Source organism: Gopherus evgoodei, chromosome 5, assembly GCF_007399415.2.
Source record: "Gopherus evgoodei ecotype Sinaloan lineage chromosome 5, rGopEvg1_v1.p, whole genome shotgun sequence".
In the NCBI taxonomy this organism is placed as follows: Eukaryota; Metazoa; Chordata; order Testudines; family Testudinidae; genus Gopherus; species Gopherus evgoodei.
In genome coordinates this window covers 80,004,041-80,023,424 of record NC_044326.1, presented here as the reverse complement: position 1 = coordinate 80,023,424, position 19,384 = coordinate 80,004,041, and the positions used below count along the sequence as shown (strand labels likewise).

Genomic DNA, 19,384 nt, shown 5'->3' with positions numbered 1-19,384 from the left:
CTTGAAAGAAATCTTTTTTAAAAACCATTGATGGTAACATATTCATTTATTTGTCTGTTTTCCCCTCCAGGAATGTTCTTCCAGTGGATTCTCTGTGCTGCAATATGGATAGTATCATTGGTGGTGAACCTTATTCGGAATAGCCCTAGGTTTTGGCCTCTTGCTATGGTTGGGGGTAGTGTATGGGCTACAGGTAATGAGGAAGAGATCCTACTTCTTCAGAGACCAATAAAGCTAATTCCTTAGAGGAGGCAGAGATGATAACATTGAAATACTAACTGGATCTTTGTTGTTTTCTACACTGTTGGATCTCTGCCATTATTGTATGTATTACTGTGAACATGAGATTTTACAGTTTTATCATTGACAGTGGTCTTCAGCAGCCTTATTAAAAAACCTAAAGTAATACAGGTACCAAATAATATCCATGTTTTAGAAGGGCTGAAGAAACAGAAGATGCTAAAGTTACCTTAGCCATATGGCAACATAGGCGGAATGCTTACATTTTAAATAGCTATAAGAAACCTATTGGCCCAAGTTTTTCAAAAGCCCAAGTTAAGCTTCTAAGTAAGTGGCCTGATTTTCAAGAGTGCTGAGCAGCCAGCAGCTCCCACTGAAGCCAGTGGGAGCTGCTGGGTGATAAGCACTGTCTGTGAATTTCCTAATTTTGTCCTCAAATTGGATTGATATAAATTAAACCTTAAAAAAAATCGTCAAAAAAAAAACATGAAATGACTAGACAGTCTAAGCTGTAGTCCCGTGCAGGGCTCTTTAATAGGAAGCATCACTGCATAAAACAGACAGATTCTTCTCCTTAGGGACAGAAATAGCTCTAAATTGCCTTGCTGTGTCTTCATGCCATTGGTGGAAGCAAAAACACCACAGGTTATGTGAATTAAAACCTAGTTGGTGAAATTTCATATAGCACCCAGTACTTTGAGTTCAAACTTGAGTCAAAAGGCAGAGTAGAACCAACTTAACCCACTTTAATGACAGGGAAACTCTTTACAGAATACAGAAATTTTCAGTTCAGTATGTACATGGGAAAATTTAAAAACTCAAGAATACTGGTCTCTTCCTATTCCTAAAACATGATTATTGCACAGTTAGACATAAATGGCATTCTCTTCTTGAGAGAGATTTAGAACCAGAGTACCAGGCATTCTTGTAGGGTTGTGGTACATTAAAGACCTTACATACAATGCCTTCAGTACCTTCCTTGTATAAGCGCCATAGCTTTCAAAATTGTGGGTGATGAAGAATTGAAGAAAGTGTGTTTGTGTGTGTGTGCATTTGTTAAATATTTAACATGTACTGCATATTGACTGATGTTCAAAGGATCTGGTCTTATAAACCATATTGGAATTCAAAGTACACATATGAGTGCTCAATTTTAAAACCAAAATATTTTGGCATTAAAATAATTTTGCTTTTGTGTTTTTCCATATTGCAGGTAACATTACAGTTGTCCCCATTGTTAAAACCATTGGTTTAGGTCTTGGACTCTTAATCTGGGCTTCTTTTAATTTGCTAACTGGCTGGGCAAGCTCAAGGTAACTGCATTTAAACTTTAAACTACCCAATGTGAATGCTGTCATTTCTTCATTAACAACTCTAATGAAAACACTCAGCATGAATGCAAAAGATGTATGAAAGAAAAAAGAATTTTTTTTCTCCCAAAGAAATATTCAGGTTAATTGTAATCCACTGTGCTCCCTTATTTGTGAGATTCTCAATAAGAAGAAAATGTTTACTGGATCTTCTTTGCAAAAGACCCTAGATGCTCACTCATCTGATTAATTAAAATCATATTTTTCATGTCCAAGTAAAATGCTGTTTTTATTTTCATTGTTTTCTTTATCATCATATTTGTACATGGTTAAACTGATATCTTTTAGCCTGGAATTTACATTTACATGCCTCTTGGCAAAACTTCACTAAGCATGAGCCCAGTCCTGATAATCTGGACTGCAGTGGGACTACTTGCATTAGTAAGGATTTCCAAGACTGGACTCTAATTTAAAATTTAATACATATAAATGGAATCAAATAAAACTGTGGTTAAATATTCCAGGTTCGGCTGGTTTGGAATTGACCCAGAAGAGGTATCAAAACCTATCTTAAATTATATTGGAGCTGGACTTTCAGTGTTAAGGTAAATATTCTTCCTAATAATAAACAATTATTTGATTTAAAAGATCATTGATTTAATTACTGAGGTATTGATTTAATAGGAGAGGATGTGTGTTAGTTGAATGAATTTTTCAAATGCAGTTCATTTAAAACGTAATAAGTTGTCTTACCCAGTGAGACAGAGAATTATTTTCGGAATTACACAAATGTTAATTCCAATTCAATGGCAAAATAGGTCTTCGTAAATGGAGAAGCACATTTTTATGCCAATGGACATGTTAAATACCATCCCAGATGTAGATTGATTGATTGTCATAATGAAATTACTCAAATGTTTCACTTTGAAAATTGTTGGGAAAAGCCTTCCCTGGAAAAAGCTATGATCTCCTGGTGGAATTTGTCTCTCCTCAATCCTTCAGAGAGGTGGAGTTTGCTTCTTCTTTGCCCCTTTCCATAGACTAGGCCACAAAACCATTCCTCAAACCTGGCATACTCCATAGATTCAGCTGAATCCAGGGCCATCCACACCATCTCTTGCCCTTAGAGGCTGTGCAATCCCCAGCAGCGAAACACTGAAACCATACTGCCAGAATTCCCCAACCATGGCATCCTCCAGGAGCCCCTACAGGACATCCAATTCTTTATTTATTTATGGGAGCAGCTATTCTTTCCAGGCACTTAGGGCTTGGCTGCACTTGCGAGTTAGAGCACATTAAAGCAGCCCCAGGCACCCTAGCTCACTGCCCATCAACAGTAGCAAGGCACGTAGAGCACTCTAACTCCAGGGCTAGAGCTCTCCTAGTACTCCACTTCGGCGAGAAGATTAACACTTGGTGCACATTGGCTGAAATGCCTGGGAATCAGCGTGAATGAGGTATTGCATTAGTGCTCTCTGATCAGCCTCCGGAAATGTCCCATAATCCCCTTAAGTCAAGTGGCCACTCTTGTCATTGTTTTGTAATTACTGCAGGAATGTGGATATGCCCTTTGAAAGCTCCGTTTCTGACAGCTGGCATGCTTATCTGCTCCGAGACAAAGCAACCATTACTGTGGAATGCTGTGTGACAGAGAGAGGCAGCGGGTAGGAGGGGTCTGCTGTTGTCTGAACTTACAAGACAGCATGCTGACATGATCTCAGCCCCCTCCCCAAAACCCACAGTCTCTCCCCACACATACACACAACACGCTCCCTGTCACACTCCACCCTACCCCTCCCCACCCCCATCTACATCTGCAAGTGCAGCCATACCCTTAGGGAGGATGGAACTCACAGTTTAAGCATTTCATCTAAGCTTCATAGGCCTGGAAGGGAACAATATGTGTTTTCCTAGTCTTCATGGAGGAGACTGACATCCCCCCTTCCCAATATTCCTTCTTATCCTCTCAGGAGGAGGAAGAACCATGCATGATGGGGACCCGCGCCATTCCTTGGCATTGAAAAACAAACCCTGCCAATCCTGATTCACGTATTTACCTGATCAAATCTGAAAGTTAAATATGTTGGTAATTACTCCTATTTAAACCTCACTGTTCCACACTCTTACCAATCACAGAACTAGGCTTCTGAGGAGGGGCCTAACATTTTCGGCTGAATTTAACTGAAAAACATGCAAAGACTATAAAAAACAAAACAAAGAACAAATCAGAGTGCTCCTTGAGAAAATGGACCTAGAATTTCTATTCTCAGTTTATGTCCCAGGCCAAACGAAGTGCAGTAAGCTGTTAAGTCTGCTGCACAGAAGCTGTAAAAGTAAAGGTGTGTTAAAAACATCCTTTTTGTGAACCATTTAGTTACCTTCTAGAAACATTAATTCTGGTAAATGTAGTATGCTTTTGCTTTTTGGAAAGAAGGTCTCATTCATTTTCTCCTCTCCTTACCCCTCACTCCCACCCCACCCCAGAGTGGGTGTATATAGAATTTCCCTTAGGATATTCCAGTGTACATCTGCTATAGTTTGAAAATGCAGTACTGGGCTATAACAACTGTCTTTAGAAAAATAATGCGATGATATATCAGAACAGTGACATTTACATCCTATTAATATGACAAGAGGTAACTATAAGGACTCTACTACATTTTTAAAAGTAGATTTGATCAAAGTATATACTTGTGTTTAAATTAATTAATAAGATGAATCAAGATAGCTAAGGGTTCATTTCAAGGTATACTAAAGTGTGACATTGTCAAACAAAGGATGAAAAATAAGGAACAAAATGAAAATGAGGATTATGCCTTCAACTACTTTTTTTGCCCTGGGATATTAAATGTTATGTCATCATGAACTGATGTTTGGTACATGTTAATGTATTTTTCTCTTCACAGCACTATCATATTTCTTTTTGTAAAAAGTGAAGTTCAGAGTTCTTCAACTTCGTTAGAAGTCACTCCATTACTGAGAGAAAGGGTAAGTACTCTGACTATTGTTTTACTTCACTGAAAATGTGCATCAGCATAGAAAGAAAAGCAATTACTTGATGTTATCCAGATTTGTCAACATACATGGTCAAATGGAGATGCCTATTTATATGAACTTCAGTTTATGTGTCTTGTAAGATCAACAGTATTTAGCAACAGAAACAGCTTTTCACAACAGTTTGGTTGTTACTGGCTTGGCATGTTGTATAGGTTCACAAGTCCTTTTCCATTATGATACAGGTTTAATAAATGATTGAGAATATCCCCCCATGTCAGTAAGGGGAAATAATTTTAATTATAGCTTTTGGAACTAAAACTGAGCTGTAAAAGTAGAATATTAGATAAAAGGAAGCAAACAATGTGTCTCGGCAGCCAGATTCTCTGCTGTGCAGCAGAGTGAGGAAGCTAGCAGGCAGGTAATTATGACTCCCTGTTTCTTGACCCTGCCCTTAGCACAGGTTAGAGACCTGAAACTGGTGCCAGATGGCTATTGTCCCTTAGGGCGCATGAACCAGGCAAGGATAACTGGAGCACAGCAGCACAGTTCAGTCAATCTCCCCCTCACTATGCTGCCTGAACTGGGAACCACAGGGAGGGAGGTATAGGACCCAACTATGCCCTCTGGGATTCCTCCTTATCAAGGGAATCTTCAGCAGGGGATTTGTGGGTGGAGCAAAGGAAGCAGAGATTGGCATAGAATCTGCTTGTATTATAGAGAAGGATTCAGTGTGTGCACAGGAAGGCAAAAATAAGCAGAAATGGTTATGGATATGAAATGATACTAGTGATGGCAAAGGACCCACACAGTCAACAACAACACTGGAAACAGAGAACAAAGAAAACCTCTGGATTGTAGCACCCACCAAATTTAAGGGAAAACACGTTTTGAAATCCAGATTTGTACTTGGATTCTCTCTCTACAGTGTGTTGAGTTAAGCCCCAGAGTCAGACACCCTGAAGCATTTGAAGTCCTGAGCCAATCTTTTTGGCTTGGGCCTATCTGTAAACCCATGTCTCCTGCCTTTCATTCAGAAGATGTTTTTTCCCCAATGTGTGACTGTTCTGTTTTAAAGGATGCACTTTTTTTGGATGTTTTCCAAAACATTTGACACTAAAATTGTAACTGTTGTCAACAGTCAGTCAACAATTCTGAAAATACCTATTCTGATGCTTCATGGGTAGACAGTCTTTCTGCAGTACAAAAAAGAGTAATGTAAGTAGTTACCATTTCTTTTCTTCATTCTGGCTAGTTAACCTGGGTTTCTTGAAGTTGCTACAAAATAGTAAAGGAACTTCTGTGTCCTGTACCGTATGAAGCACATTCTCACACTGTAACAAATGATAATTTTTATAATGTTAGTATTATAATGAAGAGGCGTAACTGCAAAACTGCTTAGGTACATTTTAACTGGATAACAGTGTTTGTTCTTCTAATTCTTCAATGCACTGTCTCTTACTGGCCACAATATTAATTACAATTACAAATTATCTATACTGTCTTGTGGAGATTACTTAAAATAGATTTTCAGTGACTTTTCAATTGCCCCAATGTGTGTTTATGCCATCATATGTAGAGATTACAGAAACACCGGATGCTGTGGTCAGTTTGAGTGCAATACTGTGTTTATTTTCTGTTAACACATACTTAGTTTAGGCTTGAAATTAGGCAAAGGTTTCTAACTATCAGAGGAGTGAAGTTCTAGAACAGTCTTCTCTGGGAAGCAGTGGAGGCGAAAAACCTAACTGGCTTCAAGACTGAGTTTGATACGTTTATGGAGGGGATGGAATGATGAGACTGCCTACGATGGCATGTGGCCTATCAGTGACTGGCAATAGCAAAAATCTCTAACAGCTGGAGACAAGACACTATATAGGGAGGACTCTGAGTTACTACAGAGAATTCTTTCCCAGGTATCTTTCTGGTAAGTCTTGCCCACATGCTCAGGGTCTATCTGACTGCCATATTTTGGATTGGGAAGGAATTTGCCCCCAAGTCAGATTGGCAAGAGACCTTGGGGTTTTTCGCCTTCCTCTGTAGCATGCAGCAAGGGTCACTCGCAGGTTTGAACCAGTGTATATGGTGAATTCTCTGTAGCTTGAAGTCTTTAAACCATGATTTGAGGACTTCAGTAACTCAGCCAGAGGGTAGGGGTTCATTTCAGGAGTGGGTGGGTGAGGTTATGTGGTCTACAATGTGCAGGAGGTCAGATTAGATGATCATGATGGTCTCTTCTGACCTTAAAGTCTATGAATCTATGAGACTTTTATCTGCTTCCCTTATGCCCTTTAGTGGGTCACCCTGTACAGTGGTTCTAAATGTTCATAGCTGCCACCACATCTTAGTAAAGTTCATTGTTGGGTCTTGTCATTAACCTGGAATGTACACTCTTTAGGGCAGAGGCTGTCTCTTTGTTACATGCATATACAGCATCTAGCTCAATGGCGCCCTGGATAGGGCCTCTAGGCACTACTGTAATATAAAAATAATGTGATGGAAGGTGTAATTTCTATATCATTACTAGTTTTAGAGTATCAGCCGTGTTAGTCTGTATCCGCAAAAAGAACAGGAGTACTTGTGGCACCTTAGAGACTAACACATTTATTTCAGCATAAGCTTTCGTGGGCTACAGCCCACTTATTTGGATGCATAGAATGGAACACACAGACAGGAGATATTTATACATACAGAGAACATGAAAAGGTGGAAGTACCCATGCCAACTCTAAGATGCCAGTCAATTGAGATGAGCTATCAACAGCAGGAGAAAAAAAACCTTTGAAGTGATAATCGAGATGACCCATAGAAAATGTGAGGAGAACTTAACATGGGGAAATAGATTCAATTAGTGTAATGACCCAACCATTCCCAGTCTCTGTTTAAACCTAAGTTAATTGTATCTAATTTGCATATTCGAGTTCAGCAGTCTCTCTTTGGAGCCTGTTGGGTCATCTCAATTATCACTTCAAAAGCTTTTTTTCTCCTGATAGTTCATCTCAGTTGATTGGCCTCTTACAGCTACTTCCACCTTTTCATGTTCTCTCTATGCACAAATATTTTCTTGCTGTATGTACCAGTCTATGCATCCAATGATGTGGGCTGTAGCCCACGAAAGCTTATGCTCAAATAAATTTGTTAGTCTCTAAGGTGCCCTAGTACTCCTGTTCTTTTTGTCTTAAGTATATTATCAAGTCTACCGATTAATAATGACTTCCCCTCTCTCTCTCCCTCTCTCTAAGAGGCTGTACCCTAGCAGTAGTAGCTGGAATATTCTATGGTTCCAGCTTTGTGCCAGTGCTGTACATCAAGGACCATGGTAGAAGAAATGGAACGGTATACACAGGAGCAAGTCAATTTGGTAAAGGCCAATCCGCCATTTTTATTTCACTTTATAACTACTGTATATCCAATTAATTTTGTAAATAGATTTGGTGATTTTTTTCCCATGCCTCCTGGTGTTATGTGGTGACAGAGGAATCGGTGCACAGGATGCTCCACTACCTTGCCCCGTTTGTAGTCACTTACAGCTGTGCAAACTGGGTCGATCAGGCCCAGTGAATGCCAAACCTCAGTGATGTTTAGACACAATTTCATTCACAACAAAATGTTTTTTCTTTGAAGCATTTTGAAATTTAGTCAGATTTTCTACTTATTTTTCTTGTGAGGCCATCTAGATTTTCACGGTTGCATTGGTAGGCAACATTCCAAATACATAAGGAGCCTAATAATGTAAATGTTTGGTTTCTTCATCCATTTTACAGCTCATACTCTGCTTTTATTGTGCAGAAAATATATTTTTATGATGTTTATATTAATTGTCCCCATACTTAATGGGGGTAATTATGAATTATGGGAAAATATAGAGACCCTCTGCTTTAAGAGTGGATATGCATTCAGCTGCAGCCAAACAAGACAGCTCAATTTTCTCTTTCGGTTGCAGGCTTCTGTCCGTTACAGCTATTCCCCTATTCCATTTTGTTTCCCCAGACTCCATTTTGTTTTCTGTTCTTCTGTGGCCGCCCTTCCCTGGCTGTTAAGTTGTTTACCAGGGCCACTGCCCTTCTCAAAGGGAGGGCCCCTTAAGTTGTTTAACAAGAGCCATTGCCCTTCTCAAAGGGATGGCCACTTGTGCTGCATGCTAAGTGGGACCACTGCCCTTTTCAAAGGGTTAGTCCTGTTATCACCTTGTTGAACCTGGGCTTGGTGTAGGGTAGGCAATGTCCAGAGCTGCAAGGCCTATTGTGGTTTTAAGATCCTGGGCATGAGTCATAGTCTCATGTGCTCTTGAGTCACCTATTGCACAGGACTATGTCCAGGCATGTCTCTGGGCTTACCTTCGGTTTTTCCCCTATGCCCCCTCCCCTGTGACAGAGGAAGCCTATCAGGATTACTGGTGGGAAACTGCCCAAGTTTGCCTTTAAAACCAGACATTTTTGAAACACACCTCAGAAAGGTTCCTGCATTGCTGCCTGGTCTGATCAGCCAGGGGTTCTGGGGGGTCCTTTCTCCGCTCTCGTTTTATTTTTGAGCGTACCCCTGTTTTTGAAACCCCCCCCACGAAGAACGAATTGCTACCTGAGAGATCTCCTGATTATTGAGACTGTACCAAACCCTCCTTGCTTCTTCTGATGTTGCTGCTGCTTCTGCCTTTGCTGCTGCCTTGGGGACTGGTAAGAATCCCTCTGTAAAACTTTCTATACTTTTATTTTATTATTTTAGCTGCTGGCTCTGTTTCCCCAGCACACAGACTCAAGCTAAACCTTGGTCTGTGTCTTAAAACCTCTCTTAAACTACAGGGCTCTTTGCCACTGCTAAGCTCTGCTCCTGTGGGCTTTGCCTTGGGGCTCTCTGCTTTCAGCTGTATCCACCGCTGTAGCCACCATCCCTTGGCTTCCTTGGGAGCTGGGTCCTGGATACATACCACTCTGCCCTCTGTAACCTCCCCATAGCATAAGGTGCACCATAGGTCTTGTTTTTTTTTAAATTTAATAAGTCATAGTTTGTTAAGATTGTAGAGCTTGTAAGTTTCTGTGATATTTGTTGTGTTGCCTAATTGTTGGTTAAGATAAGTTTAGAAAATCATTGCCTGGTTGTATTCTGTAGCTGCTTGTCATTTTATATAAGTTTGATTAAGTTAGGGGATAGATAAGGTTTTTACTATTTGAATTTGTCTTCCCACTGCCCTATCCCCCCCTCGAGCTCCCCAGTCACTCATTGCAGTCTCTCTGCTGTGTAAACTTGCAGCCTGTCTGCTCTCTGTGTCTCCCTGAGTTTAAATCTCCCTCTGTAGCGCCTCTATCTTTGGTTTCTGCTCCACCACGTGCTCCTCTTCCCCCATCCCCTAACCTCATTCCTCTACCACTGCCTTTCTCTCTCTCTCTCTCTCTCTTTTAATCCCTTCCCCCACGTGTTCACCCCGCTCCTACTGCTGCCAAACCTCAATTGTATTACTGAAGTCTAGCATAAAACCCCATTGGTTACCCTTTTTCTGTCTCACACACCTCACATTTTATATTTACACCACTGTGACACATTTTTACCTAGAGTTGTTGGTTATTTAACACATTTTACCCATAACTGTTAGTTGGTTATATGCTGCTGTGACACACCCTTTACCTAGAAGTTGTTAGCTACCTGTTACATTTATACTTCAGTGTTAGTTGGTTACCAACTGTATTGTACCCCACTGTATTGTACCCCACTATTGAAACCCCCTATACTATACTAAAAGAACTCCCTCCCCAATTGCCTACCTTAACAAACCCCATACCCCTCACTATTAAATTTTCCCTGTTTTTGCATTTTCTTAATAAAGTTTATTTTGCACCCCACCTGTGTGGTAATTGCTCCCCAAGATCCCATATACCTGCAGGCAGGGACAGCTTCCAGTGGCATTAATTCCACCTGGGGTGGGTGTGAGAGAACACAAGGGCTTACTATTCCATGCTCTTCCAGCCTGGCCAGCACAGCATCAGAAGTGAGTAGGTTGAGGGCATGAGCAGCCCAAGCAGGAGAGAGAGACTGATTTAGTGCCTGCTAACTGAGTTGTAAGGAGCATTTCAAGACATCCTTCGCCAGGGTTAACTTCCCCCCAATTTGCAGCCCTATCTGCTTCTCCTCTGTCTTCTAACAATTCATGCAAGTATTTTGTACCACTGTCATTCTCTTGCAATTTCTTGTCGGAGTGGAGCCTTCATAATTTTTTCTCCTCACAGTGCTGGAGTAATAATGAACCAAAGTCTCTAATTAGGCAGGTGGACAACAAGCTTCTTGGCTCCTGCATTCTTCATCACCATGCTGCCGGGGAGTTGTGCTGGCTCTTCCCAAGCCTGTCCTGACCCTGCTCCCTGGCAGGAGCTCAGGGACCAGAGGGAAGGGTCCTGCGGGCCACAGTTTGCCCCCACTGACCTAGAAGACAGCCAACAAGCTCAGGAGTGCAGCATTAGGACAAAAACAAGGGATTCCTTTTCTTCTTGAGTCAAAAACATTGGTGCTTAAGTGTGAGGTTTCAGCACCCAAATCCCAATTTTAGGCTCTACTGTGAACCACACTCCTGAAGTCCCTTCTAATCCTATGTTTATATGATTTTATGGCATAGTCAACGCAGTGGAAGTCCCTTACATAATTTAACTTGCATGATTGAACAACTCCATCTATAGTAATATTTGCAGTCATGTTTGTGTCACATGGATAATGCAACAAGCTCCCTTCCTTTGTTTTTCTTATTTTTGTTTTATTTAAAATGGATGGACGATGACCACACTTCAAGTTATTAGTAGTAATGCCTTGTGCATTTTTGGCTTTATGCACACTATGTATGAAACAGCATAGAATAAGTTTAGTAAAAATATTTACAGTTACTGTGATTTTATATCTTTACCTCTGTTCCATTTCTGTTTCAGATTTAGACTATGTCTTTGCACACTTTAGTGGAATCTTTCTCACAAGTACCATATATTTTTTGATGTACTGTGCAGTCATGAAAAATAAACCTAAAGTTTACCCTGAAGCCATAATACCAGGTATGACTATTCAATAAAATAGGTTTTAATTTAAGTTAATTCCTGTAATAATTGCAGCTGTATTAATATAATTATTCCAAATCATACTCTTGGGATTATAGTTAATCTTGGAAGTACATTCTCTTGACTTTTGGTATCTTTTGAAAGAGCACATGTGAAAAGGTTGGGAAACAATGAAAAATTGTGGTCCAATTTGAATTGTGATGTTGCGTGTTAAAGATGTTCTGAAATTAACACTTTGCCAGAACTGAGAACACATTGCCCAGAAAATTATAACAGAGTCCAACCATATTGTACTAATCTTTGAAAATTTTAGAACTTCTGTGGGGAAGGAGTGAGGAGAAAAAAATATATCCTCTTTGCGAAAAGTCAGATGGTGAAGCAGTGTCACTGCAAATGTAAAAATAAACAGAAACTGAATCAACAGAAGTTGTAAATTCAGTGTATTTGGATTACCTTTATTTTTCCAGAACTCAATGTCTAAGCAGGATTTTTGTGACACCCATATAGTTTAAATAATCTTAAACCAAAAGACACTTTGACCTCAAACTCTTGTCCTGTTATTAAATGATAAGTGATTAACTGATTTTTTTTTCTAATTTAATGCTATGAATAACACCCATTGAACAAAGCAAAATGAACTAATAGAAATCCAGGCTAAACATTTCCCAGACCCACATATGAATGCAAAACCACAGTTTCCTAAACAGCAATATAATAGTAAAGCAATTAATTACTCCATATGTGTGTTCTTTCACTTTGGTAATAATGCATTATTTTACTATATTATTGCCATTTAGAAAAAATATTTTGTTCACATAGGGGATGGGAAAAGGCTCTCGGCCTGAATTTCTGTAAGTGTTCTTTGCTGTAAGTGTTAAGAGAACAAAAGTATAATAATTAAATCTGCCTGGAACAAAGACTAAAGTATGAAAGAGTTATTCTTTTGATTTCAGCAGAAGTTCTTCTCTTTCTAGCCCACCCTATCAATATTTGCTTTTGCTAGTAACATTAAGGCACATATTGTACTTCATATTTTGTTTTTATGTAGAGTAACAGAAACATTTAAGATGATCAATATTAAATGCAAACATTGTATTATGAAAAATATTCTAAATACATTTACATCAGTCCTGACTGTTTCAGTCAAATCCTTCTGTGGATCTTAGAAAATCTGCACAATGAGATCAAGCCATATCTCCACCCAGGACTGGGCTAGCTGTGACAGATTTTGACAATATCCTCTAATATCCTGAACAAACCTTATGGAATTAAAGTAAACTTAAATAAAATTAAACCTTATTGAATTAAGTTTAATACCTTTGGGGTATGTTATATTAAAAATGCAATTCTGTATATGTTATTGTATGTACCTTCTCTAGTAGGGAGAGGGATGCTAACATACTTTCTCCATTATCAACCCTTTGAAGGAACCAACAGGCAAGAAAAAGGGTTTTGATTCATAGCCTGATTTTAAACTGACTCAGGGCCTTCTTTCTGATCCAGCAAACGGACAGGACTCCTGGTCTACGGAGAGTTCCAGTCCTTAGGGTAGGATTGGAAGGACTAGGCCCACTGGGATCTCATAAAACTGAGTGTTTGCTCTGAGCTGAACTTATAACCACAAGGAATCCCCTTGGGAGGGAGATTGAAGAACTGCTCTCTCCAGAATCCATGTTAGCATTGGTAAACTTATTAGCACGTGTGTGGGTTTTTATTGTTTTTTATATGTTTTCTCTGTAATGCTTTTTATCTTAAGAACAAAGTAAGCATTCATAGAAAGTGCTGTGTGGTACCCTGTAACTGTAACAATTACACCTGTTACCCATCTCTGAAGAGAAAGAAGCAGGTGTCCTGGGGCAGCCTGTCTGTGCTGGGAATAATCATGTACAGGGAACTGTGCCGCCTGGAAATTCCCCAGTGAAAAGAGAGAGACACACACAGAGGTCCATCCAAGAGCAGTGGTTGGGAAGCTGGGAGCCTGACAATGGATGCCCTTGCTGAACCACTGAGGGGAAATACAGATGCAGTTTCCCTGAATTGTGACACTACCTAACTGCTCACCCACAAACACTCCCTGTGGTGTTACCATTCCATGGCCATTTCTCTTGAAAAGGATGATTTTATCCCATAAGGTTAGATTTAGATAATCAATCGTCGACATACTATTCAGATTCTGTTTTACATTTGCACACAGTAAATGGTGATGTCTTTCACTGTCTGCTGTAAGTGACCTATATTTTGTTGTACATAGTTTTCTGATTGGAATTTGTTGTTTCTAGGATTTGTTGCTGGTGTGCTTTGGGCAATAGCCAATTGTTGCTGGTTCATAGCTAATCACTACCTCAGTGCGGTGGTCAGCTTTCCAATAATTACTGCAGTGAGTACCTTTTTAAAAAACTTTGTTCACTGTGTCATTATTATTTAAAATGAGGGTTTTCTTTTCCCTTTTGGGGGATAATTTGCAACTTTGAGGTGTCCAGTCTGTACAGCCAGTCTGTAAACTTTTCTTAGGACCCCTAGTTCTGTGTCTCCCCCATTGCCTTTGGCTTTTAGGAACGTATAATTGTGACAACAACCATCTTGAGTGGCATCCAGGGTTGAACTAGTGGCCTCCAGAGCTAAAAGCAGTAGTATTTTTTTAAGTAAGAGAGTCAATCTCTGTAATAGACCCTCATCCTCTGTAGATGAGGCACGGGGGGTAGGGGAGGAGACACTGATCAGTCAGTTACATGATTTCATCTTGGCAGTTACACTGTTCACTGTCTTCCTCACAATTTGTGATATTTTCTGTCTTTAATATTTATTTTGCATAAAGTTATGAATTCAGATACTAATCCTTTTGTGTGTTTTCAATACCTAAAAAATGTTCTTTGTTAAAAAAGATTAATGGTACTATTTGTGTAACTGAGATGAGCAGCAGTTGGCCAATTTTGCCTATTTTATTTACATGTATGATACAGTGCGTATGAGCAGTTAGTCTTTTGTAGCTGGGTAAGTTTTATCCTCCACTAGATAAAGGGCCACTTTGCCAGGTACTCTATATCAGTGTAAGAGATGATGCAGCAAATGAGCTGATGCTGTTAATGTATGTTTCTTTTTGTAGAGGAAAACTGTAGTCTTGTGGTGTCAATCATGATTTTAGCTTCGGATGAAATGCACTTCTTTTAGTTTGTATCAACCTCTCTACTCCATTTTAGAGGGGTTGGCGACTGGGTTTCCAGACAGCTCACTGTCCCACACTTGTTATTGACTCTCTTCCCCCCCCACCACCTTTATTCACCTTGCATGTATTAAGTGTAACATGAGAACTCATCATTGCTGTGTATTTTAAAGTGACATCTTTTTGTTCATAGTATGATGATTTCTTGGTGTGTATTTAATAATTCTTTCCTTCAGGAACTGGATGTCATAATATAGCTTTCACTGGGAAAAGAATGTTATTTCCAGATGCTCTTCATTATCACTAAGTTTGCTGTCAGCTAGGAAAACTGTTGTATAACGTCATTGATAAATGGTAGTTTTATGACCTGTGCACCTGGCCTGACCCCTTGTGGATTATCCAGATTCTTGCTAAATAAAGGAGGATGTATTTGTAGTCTTTCACTTTCAGGACAAGTGATTAAGGCAAACTTTTGTTCAACTAAAAAAAACAACGAGGAGTCCTTGTGGCACCTTAGAGACTAACAAATTTATTTGGAGAGGCTTATGCCCAAATAAATTTGTTAGTCTCTAAGGTGCCACAAGAACTCCTCATTGTTTTTGCTGATACAGACTAACACAGCTACCACTCTGAAACCTTTGTTCAACTAGTTAGTTGTAATAATGAAGTAAGTATTAGGAATAACCAGGGTAATGGCTAAGATCATGTGCAGAAGCCTGAGTAGCCTCCTCCAACCTGGACTGCAGATGAAAATCTGAGGTGAGATTTACTAGTTGGAGAATATCAAGAATGAATATAGTGGCAGGTTCAAGGTGCAGCCTCTGCAGTCTAATTTAGGTCCAGATCATACCCTTTCTTCAGATTTCCTCCCCCTTTTCTTCCTCCTGCAGGATTTACTGACCCTTCCTTTGAAATGTTTACAACAGTGTTTATGTTTTGTTCATGAGCATTTACAGTTGCATTACACAGGAAGGAAAGGTCTGAATTCAGTATTGAGAAAATTGCCCATTTTTAAGACATGCTACATATATGAACAAAGCTATCTTTGTTCTTTAGGGCCCTGGCTTTGTAGCTGCTATGTGGGGAGTCCTGGTATTTAAAGAAATAAAGGTAAATCCAACAATGTCCTAACTTTTTACCTATATCTGACTTCAGGAATTGCATGTGAAACCTGAGACTTGAGGATACATGGTACAGTGCTGTCACCATGAGACTTCTTCTGCACCTGTCATAAGAGGGCAGATACAAGATGGAGCTATAGGACCGTTGTTATGCCAGAATATTTTTTTCTAAGAAAAAGTTTGATGTGACTGTGTGGAGCTTTCGTTCACTTTAGAAGAATTAAAACTTGAATTCCATATCTGTATAAAAAGCAGTGAGATAGCATGAAGGACTTTTAGCAGGATCAGGAGGCAAGAGCCCAAGAACAAATGGATTATTTAAGAATATAACAAAAAGCCTTTTGTATATTAAACACGTTTTAGATTGACATGGACCAATGTACTAAAACATGTTTTAGATTAATGGAGTACTATTTTTGGATGTCTGAAAGAAGATTTTGGAAGTCTCATGAGTGACCATATACTTTGCTGTAATTTAAAAAATTATATACTTTAAAAGTTCTACATTTTGAAAGATTAAAAGGAGAATACTGCTAAAATTAGTCTCTGATGTTTAGAGAGATTACTAAATTCTACCACTATAATTAGAGCTGGCTGAAATATTTGTCATAAGTTGTTTTTTTCCCCCTAGTTGAACAGTTGCTTGCTTCTAGTTTATGAAATTTACATAAAACTGAAAAGCTTTGATTGGGAGGGGGGCGGGGGGAAATCGAAAAGCCATTTTCACTTTAAAAGTCACCCTTGTGAAATTTGAACAAACTTCTAGAGCTGGTGGTGCCACTGTCTCATGAGTCACATTGTGTCGTGGATTGGCACATAGACCCATATAAGGGATTATGCACCTAATTCCCATTAAAATTAATTAGAGTTAAGCACTTTTACTGAAAAAGGACCTAAGGCCCAGATCTTTAAAGGTATTGGCACTTAAGATCATGCAAGTACATGAAAGTGTCATTGACTTCAATAGGACTACAGGTACTCACATACTGAAGCATATGCTTACAGGTACATCCACACTGCAATAAAAACCTGCAGCCCAAAATCAGTTGACCCAGACTCGCAAGGCTCAGGTGATGAGGCTAAAACTTGCAGTACAGACATTCATGCTTGGGCTTGCAGCCAGGCTTTGAAAGCCACCCCTCTTGCAGTATTTCAGAGCCCAGGCTCCAGACCAAGCCCGAACATCTACACTGCAATTTTTGAGCCCTATGAGCCCAAGTCAGCTGACCTGGGCCAGCTATGACCATGCCACAGGCCTCGTATTGCCATGTGTATATACCCATAAGCTCATGCTTAAGTAAAGTTGGTAAATATCATTATCTGAGAGATATCTATCTATCTCTATATCTATATGAGAAAAGTGAGGCTCAGGGAGGTTGGCTGACCCAACATCACACAGCAGGTCAGTGTCCAAACTAGGATTAGAACTCTAGTTGCCCAGTTAATTTGTAAAAATCTATTCAACTAACTGCTTCTTTTGCTGTTTGAGAATTGTCCTTGAGTAGAATGAAATTTCTCAGAAATATTCAGTTATTTGCTGAATAGTTTTTGTGACTAATTCCCATATAAAAACAGATATGGCTGTGTCAATTACTCACGGTGAGCTGCTTTGTGAACAATCTTTATGAACCCAGGCCAGGTCCCTTTGAAGTCTACGGAAAGCCTCCCATTAACTTCATGGCATTATTTAAGCAATGTTTGGCTGGGTTTGAATGAACACATCAATTACGTTTGGTTCCCTGACGGGAAGACAATAACTCTTCTGTTATAAGCACTAATGTTATATGAGCTTGCAATTCACTTTCCATGAGTCTTCACTTAAAATTTGTTTCTGATAAATGCTATTTCAGAAAACTCACTTATTAATGCAATCTACTATGAACAACCCAACTTCACCTTCATTTTACTCACCCATCTTTTTTTAAAACACTGCTTTATAAACAAGTGATATTACATTTTTCTTCTCTTTCTTTGACTATATAGGGATTGAAAAACTACCTGTTACTCTCCGTAGCATTTTGCGTCATTTTGGCTGGGTCACTCTCCACAGCATTTTCTAAAATTTGAAGGGATTGCTTGGACCAGCAGATGGTGCTACTGGGGAATAAAAACACTCTAAGAAGACTGTGATCTCTGACACTTTCTGAGATGATTAATAGATCTTCACTCTCACAAGAGACTGGCGAATATTCATAATTCATGTTTTTTTATGCCAACTGAGAAAATTCAGCAGAATTTGTTTCAGGCCTGAAACAAGTAAAAGATAGTGTGGAATATTTTTTTAAAATATATTGGAAGGTGCCAGTGTTGTCTTTCTGGGTGATTTTAGGAGCAAAAATTGGCCTTCAAAGGGTTTCAAATAATTTTTATAATTTTCTGATATAATCCATTGGTCTATAAACTATCATTGAATCAGGATAAGTTTTAATTCATCTTTGCAGGTTGGAGGATAAAGGGAATATTAATTCTGGCTTCTTAATATTTTACTTTGCAAGGCAGTACATTTGTTTTAATATATTGTGTGTTCTGGTGTATTAGGGCTGATATACAAAACAATCTGGTAACAAAGTAACCATAACATCACTGAAGCAAGGTTTGTTGGGAAAGGATGTTGTTTTGTATTATTAAGACGTTATCTATTAACATGTAAGTTTACATTAAAAAGGTATCGGCTATTCACTTTATAGTTTGAATGTAAAAGCTCTGTTGTTGAAATAGTCAACAACGTTTATTGATGATCATTTCGTTTTGTTTTATTGAAAGAAGTAGTTTACAGTTCCACTTAAATTATGCAAATATTAGTACCTTGGGCATCATTCTTGAAATATTTTCTGAAATCTACTCAGTTGAAGTAGAATTGTGAGGAAGTATGCAAACAATTTATTCTGGAACTGGAGCAATACCTTCAGTGTAAGAAATGTAAGTTTGTTACCAGGTTACATATACAGTTAGTTAAAGATTTGTTGACAGGCTGCAACTATTGTGCATTTTCTGAATAGTCAGACTTTTTCTTATAGCACATTCCATGTTAAAGTTGTGGCTGTCACAGTAACATTTTGTAATTGGTTATACTAAAAATTCATGGTAATTTCTATGTTGTCAAACAGGTTTTGCTCAAGGGCAAATTGCATGTGATGTATCTTGACTCGATTTGCATGTACAATTTCAAAATAGAGTGATTTCAAAATAGCGGTGTTAGTCTGTATCCACAAAAAGAACAGGAATACTTGTGGCACCTTAGAGGCTAACAAATTTATTTGAGCATAAGCTTTCGTGGGCTACAGCCCACTTCATCAGATGCATAGAATGGAACATATAGTGAGGAGATGTATATACATACAGAGAACATGAAAAGGTGAGAGTTGCCCACTCTAAGAGGCTAATTAATTAATTAATTAAGATGAGCTATTATCAGCAGGAGGAAAACAAAACACACTTTTGTAGTGATAATAATAGAGTGAGACTCCCCCTAGTGACCAAATAATTGAAAGGAGCAAATGCTGCCTGAAAGGGCTTTGCTTCTTGCAGAAGT

The 19,384-nt window shown here is 39.0% G+C and overlaps 1 protein-coding gene across 1 annotated transcript in view; it reads left to right on the top strand.

Annotated features, from left to right (window-relative positions):
- TMEM144 (transmembrane protein 144) overlaps positions 1-19,108 on the top strand; it is a 32,045-nt gene extending 12,937 nt beyond the window's left edge. Inside the window, 10 exon segments of the mRNA XM_030564491.1 lie at positions 71-193; positions 1,454-1,553; positions 2,075-2,155; positions 4,457-4,538; positions 5,686-5,762; positions 7,786-7,904; positions 11,449-11,568; positions 13,851-13,948; positions 15,788-15,841; positions 17,836-19,108. Coding sequence (XP_030420351.1) covers positions 71-193; positions 1,454-1,553; positions 2,075-2,155; positions 4,457-4,538; positions 5,686-5,762; positions 7,786-7,904; positions 11,449-11,568; positions 13,851-13,948; positions 15,788-15,841; positions 17,836-17,919 — 938 coding nt within the window. The 3' untranslated portion in view covers positions 17,920-19,108.
- Positions 19,109-19,384: the final 276 nt, after the last annotated feature.